General features: G+C 36.3%; 1 protein-coding gene across 2 annotated transcripts; it reads left to right on the forward strand.

Annotated features, from left to right (window-relative positions):
- Nucleotides 1-288: 288 nt before the first annotated feature.
- On the forward strand, nt 289-5868 carry LOC120001851 (probable LRR receptor-like serine/threonine-protein kinase At1g05700). Of its 2 annotated transcripts, none has more exons than XM_038850350.1 (13): nt 289-483; nt 692-1241; nt 1324-1793; nt 1972-2107; nt 2266-2337; nt 3140-3211; nt 3295-3375; nt 3658-3803; nt 3929-4146; nt 4276-4402; nt 4671-4733; nt 4879-5068; nt 5298-5868. In XM_038850350.1, exons 1-13 carry the CDS (start codon nt 342-344, stop codon nt 5722-5724), a joined length of 2694 nt encoding a protein of 897 aa, XP_038706278.1. In that variant the 5' UTR covers nt 289-341; the 3' UTR covers nt 5725-5868. The 2 variants fall into 2 exon arrangements, with proteins under 2 accessions (XP_038706278.1, XP_038706279.1); XM_038850351.1 differs by having other exon boundaries at nt 3935-4146.
- The last annotated feature ends 247 nt before the right edge of the window (nt 5869-6115 follow it).

Genomic DNA, 6115 nt, shown 5'->3' on the forward strand with positions numbered 1-6115 from the left:
ATATCATATAACTTTTCTGTATTTTCCGATCCGTTTTAAACCCGATTCTCCCATACTCAAATCCAAAATTGCATAATATATTTCTCCAATTTATTATACTATTTTTAATATTTCCAAATTCTCGATTTTCGGCATAACAAGAATCAATTATCTCGAAAAATGTGTCAACTCAATTTATATAAAATTTTCATTATTTTCCCAATTGGGGGCTTACAAATATATTTAATTATTGTATTTCCTTTTGAGTCAACTTTGAAATATTTTCCAAAGATATTAGAAATGCGGAAGTCTGTGTGTATATATATGGTAAGGGTATCCTAAACTTTTCATTTGTAGGAAAGATGGTTTGTGCCCAAATGTTAGTTTTGGTTTTGGTAGTAGAATTAGTTTCAGTTCCAGTAATCACTAGTCTTGGAACGAAACTAGACGCAGCTACAAATTCTGCATATGGTGGAAGAAGAACACTCTCTAGTGACAATCCAGGTAATAATAAACTTCAGAAATCAATTTTCAAAGCCTTACACTTTCTCCATTATTTTATTTTTATGATTTAAAATAAAAAACCCAAGTTTGCTTCTTGTCTGCTTCTACTGCTACTACTGGGGTTTCACTTGGGAGGTCATAAAATTAACTGTAGGTTTTTTAAGTGATAGAATCTGTTTGTGTAATGTATCCATTGATTGTGAAACAGATTTCATCAGCATTGATTGTGGGTCTGGCGAAGATTATGTTGATAATGTGAGTGGTATATCCTACAAGTCGGATTTGGAGTTCACAAACTCCGGTGAGAATCGTGAAATACAAGGCGGATACATCTCTCAAGACCCACCATATAGGCCGCAGCTAAACAACGTGAGGAGCTTTCCACAAGGAACGAAGAACTGCTACACATTGAACCCAATTCAAGGCAAGAACAATAGCTATCTCATCAGAGCTGTCTTCTTGTATGGAAATTACGATGGGTCTAATGTAAATCCCAAATTTGACCTGCATCTGGATGGTAATTTTTGGGAGACTGTTCGGATTGACGATACGTCTACTTTTGTCTTCAATGAAATTATACATGTAGCGTCAAGAGATGTGATACATGTGTGTCTTGTAAATACTGGGTTAGGAACACCTTTCATATCTGCTTTGGAATTACGTCTTTTGGAAAACTCCATATACAATATTGAATCTGCAGGAGCACTAGCCTTGGTAGGCCGATTCGATATTGGCACCCAAGGAAGTACTTATGTCAGGTGTTCTTCTTCTTCTTCCTCCTCTTCCTCTTCCTCTTCTTTCTTCTATAATCCCTAATTGTTGGCATTGTCGCATCACTAGGCACGAGGATGACCCTTATGATCGCCTCTGGAGGCTTGACGACTTTTCTACTGGGATTCCAATTACTACCACATCAAATATTACAGCATTCAGCAGTACTGTTTACAAATTATCGGCACAAGTGTTGAGAACAGCTGTCATACCCTCAAAAAACCATACGCAGTTGATTTATTATTGGAACCTCAATACCAAGAGGGAATATTACGTCTGCTTGCACTTCATGGAATTTGAGGAGGTCGCTAAAGCTCAGCCAAGACAAATCACTATCACGTTGAACAGCATCAACGATGTTTACCCCATCACTCTATATTACTTAAAGCCGCAGTCTCTGTGTCCCCAAACTACGCTTAAAGGAAATGCCAACTTCACAATTTCTAAGACAACGGACTCTGATCGTCCTCCCATCCTCAATGCCTATGAGGTTTACCATGCACTTCTGCTCCAGCATTCACCAACAAATCAAGACGACTGTATGTATTTATTTCTGAGTTATAGTAGTTACGTACTCATATTGTGATCTGTAATTTATTGAAACCAAAAAAGACTCCTTGCGCTCACCAAATATGCGTTGTGCAAAATTAATATGATATCATGCACGTTTTGGCTTCACCCTATCTTTCATATCTTTGTGTTCTGAAATGGTGACAGTTGATGCCATCGTTGCCGTCAAACAAACATACAAGATAACTAGAGATGACTGGCAAGGAGACCCATGTGTCCCGCCCAATTTCTTATGGAGTGGTTTGAATTGTAGCTACGACGTTACTCCAAGAATTATCTCATTGTAAGTTCCGTTTCAGTTTCTATATGCAGAATTATGAGGACTCGCTACTTGTTGGCACCATTTTGTGATATGTTACTTACAACTCACCAATATTATTTCGTAGTATATATACTTAATTATGACAATCCCCACTTATTCGATTAATTAATTATGAGCAGGAACTTGAGCTCAAACAAACTAAATGGGAACATAACTTTTTCATTTGCCAACCTGACAGCATTGCAATTCCTGTAAGTATCTTCTAAGCCACTAATGATTTTCAATATCAACCTAGCAAATGCTGTATAGAGATCTAATTCTTTGGCTGACACCAGGATAATTCGTAAAATTGAGCCTCTTTGGCTCAACTAGGGCTCAGTTCCTTAGTTTCTAAATCAAGATCGAAAAAAGGGAGTTTTTCAATCGTTGTCAAATCCTTTGTTGAACCCTACCCAGCGGAATATGGAGGTACTTATGATTGAAGTGGCCATTCTGGTCTCTCACAATAAAGCGATAGATGGAATTGTCAATAAACGGCTTATTAGCATATTAATAGATCACCTTAGAATGGTGTATAACATCATACATCCTAAATCAAGTAAAGACTCTGGGTGTCCACCAAACCACCGCTACATCAATTTCATTAGTAGTTGATGATCTTTCAACAATATCTTCTAAGAGATGGCTAGTCCAAGACGCTGAACAACAATTTTTCTTTGGAAAAACATTCCAATTTTCCTTCAATATACTCTGTTGCGAGCTACATCAATTATAATTCATATTTTGGGATGCTTATTCATGAGTTTGTAATGAATAAGGAAATTTTTGGTAATTTGGTTTCTCACCTTGTTCATACATGGAAAAACCACTCATCAATCTCTCTTGTTCTAATAGAATTATCATACATAATTTGTCGCAGCTATGGATTCGGAAGTGAAGACAAGCTTGGGTTAATTAAATAGCATATAATCTCTAGATTAAAGAGCATTGAGATACCATCAAGTGTATATGGATTTATTTACTAATGAACTTATGAATTTCTCTTTTGCTAAGGGATTTGTCCTACAATAATTTTACTGGGTCAACACCAGAAATTTTAGCATCGTTGCCGAATTTGCAAATCCTGTAAGTTATTGAACTTTTATAATTCAATATTTAATTCTCATTTCTAAATTAGAGGATGATCCTTTTTCACTCCGTCTCCACAGTAATTTGGCTGGCAACAATCTAAATGGGCCAGTTCCGAGAGGTCTTGTGGAAAAATCTGAGCATGGGTCACTGCAGTTGAGGTTTGCTTGGAAATTGCATTGTGCAAAATTATTTACATGTTTTTATTTAGTCTATCATTAGTTACAGCCACCTGTTATTCTATATGTTCTTCTCCATATTTCATATAATTTTTTCTGTTAAATCTGAAACAGTTCAGAAAAAGAAAAATAAATGGAATAAATGGATCGAGAAGATGGATTTGTATCTAGAAGTTCTTACTCCAATTTCATTTCATTTCTTATAGATACTTGATGTTAACCTAATAGGTCGTGACTTTTCTTCCATGTTCTGTTTCATGATAGTCTACCAGAAAGTCTACAACTAGGCCAGACAGATTCAGATAAAGGAAATAGCAACTTTATTATTCCAATTGTCATATCTATAGTTGCACTCCTGCTCTTGATTTCTATAATCACATTTTGGAGGATTAAAAGGCAACGAGGGCAAGGTTCTTTTCTAATCTCTTAACTACGGATTTATAAATTTCAATACAAAATGTCAACAATATCAATGGAAATAGTCGAAGTCCTTTTATGAATTTTATTAATGTTATGTCCGTACTCGTTGCTGTAGGGACAGTTACCAGATCAAAGCAAGAAGATGCATTAAAATCAAAGAATCGGCAGTTTACTTACTCTGATGTTGTTCGCATTACTGCGAACTTTAGCACAGTCATTGGTGAAGGAGGTTATGGAAAAGTCTATCTTGGCACCATGAGAGATGGCAGTCAAGTTGCTGTTAAGGTGTTATCTTCATCATCAAACCAAGGGTATAAAGAATTTCAAGCAGAGGTTAGATACAAGAATTTAGTGAGGGCAGAGCCTCTAAATTATCGTTTTTGTGATGTTGAACAGCAATTACAATTTATAAGTTACAAATTTTTCTCATTGAACTTGATGGAGCACTAATTTGTCTTCCAGGTGCAACACTTGATGCTTGTTTATCACAGAAACTTAGTTTCTCTTGTTGGGTATAGTGATGACCGGAGAAACAGGGCATTGGTTTATGAATACTTGTCCAATGGAAACTTGCAACAGCATTTGTCAGGTATTTCATAAGCTTTGATCACAGACCACATTGTAAGCCTTGAATTCAATACATCTTTGCGTGAATCTTCAATTTTATTTTTATTATCATCATTATCGTCATAAGTGTGACTGCACCAAATCTTGTTTCCATTCTTTTTAGCATCATTGCCATCAACTTATATTTTGCATGAAGGATATACTTTGCTTCTTCTTGGCATTGCTACTTCTTATATTTTGCGTGAAGATCCTCTCTGACAAAAAAAAATGATGTGTACTTTGGCTTGCAGTATCTAATATAGATGTTCTGAGTTGGAATATGAGGCTTCAAATTGCTATTGATGCTGCAAATGGTAAAACAAACTTAGTTACATAGACTATTTGCTTTCATGTTTTATTTTCTTTGCTTAAAGAAACTCAAATGTGAATGACAGGGTTGGAATATTTTCCTTCATTTTTTACTTTATTTGCTTAAAGAAACTCAAATGTGAATGGCAGGGTTGGAATATCTTCATAACGGTTGCAAACCACCTATTATCCATAGAGATTTAAAAACTTCCAATATCTTACTGAATGAAAGTATGCAAGCCAAGATTGCTGATTTTGGGTTGTCCAGATCTTTCGCAACTGAAAATGACTCTCATGTTACAACTCGTCCTGCCGGCACACCTGGATACCTCGATCCTGAGTAAGTCTTGAACGCTCATATCACTCTTATAGATTATTTCATCTTCAAAATTTTGATAGTGTGATGCATATAATGTGGCATAGAGAACAGTTTCATGTAAAACATAGTATGGAGAAGAGACGAGGGATCAAACATATATGAGTTTCTTGTATCCCATTATAAAATTTCACTGAGAATCTCATGAAAAGTACTCATTTCCATTTAATAATTGTCTGTGTTTCCAATAAAGGTATCAATCTACTGGAAACTTCAACAAGAAAAGTGATGTTTACAGCTTTGGAATTATTCTTTTAGAGCTAATCACTGGGCAGCCTGTAATCTCTAGAAGCCATGAGAGTAGCAAGCATGTGCTTCAATGGGTTAATCCTTTGATCGAAAGAGGGGATATCCAGGGCATTGTTGATGGGAGGTTGCAAGGCGAATTCAACACCAACGTTGCTTGGAAAGCATTGGAGATAGCCATGTCGTGCGTACCACCAGCTGCAATCCAAAGGCCAAACATGAGTCATGTATTGGCAGATCTGAAGGAATGTTTGGCTGTAGAGATGGCATCTGGAACAAAATGGAAAACAGATAACAGCATGAAAAGGTCAAATAATTCATTTGAAATGACCTCTCTGGCACTTGATACAGAAATGGTTCCAAGTGCTAGGTAGTTGTTAAGGAATGACTATACATGATAGTTCAACTAGTTTTAAGTTTTAAGTTTACTCTGATTCGGTCAAGAAATCCTTTTTATAGTTCTGGATTTTAGTTGTCCATGGGTTTTCATCTTATACTTGGCACCTCTTATATGTGTGTCTGATTATGTTGTTTATGGGTCAACACAATCCATGCATAAGCAAAATAAATATAGGAACCAAGTTGGATAATTGTAAGCAATTGGACAATAACATGGCTGGTTACCTCTCCTGGTTTCATGGGCCGTGCAGTCCAATTTTGGAGGGTTCGGTCCAGTCTAAAGCACTTGTGATGGTGGTGCGGGTTGTGATAGTCAAGCCTAAGTTTAAAATTGGTTTAGAAGTCACAAAGTGGCCGTTGGATTGA

The sequence above is a fragment of the Tripterygium wilfordii genome, chromosome 7 (assembly GCF_013401445.1).
Source record: "Tripterygium wilfordii isolate XIE 37 chromosome 7, ASM1340144v1, whole genome shotgun sequence".
Classification (NCBI taxonomy): domain Eukaryota; kingdom Viridiplantae; phylum Streptophyta; class Magnoliopsida; order Celastrales; family Celastraceae; genus Tripterygium; species Tripterygium wilfordii.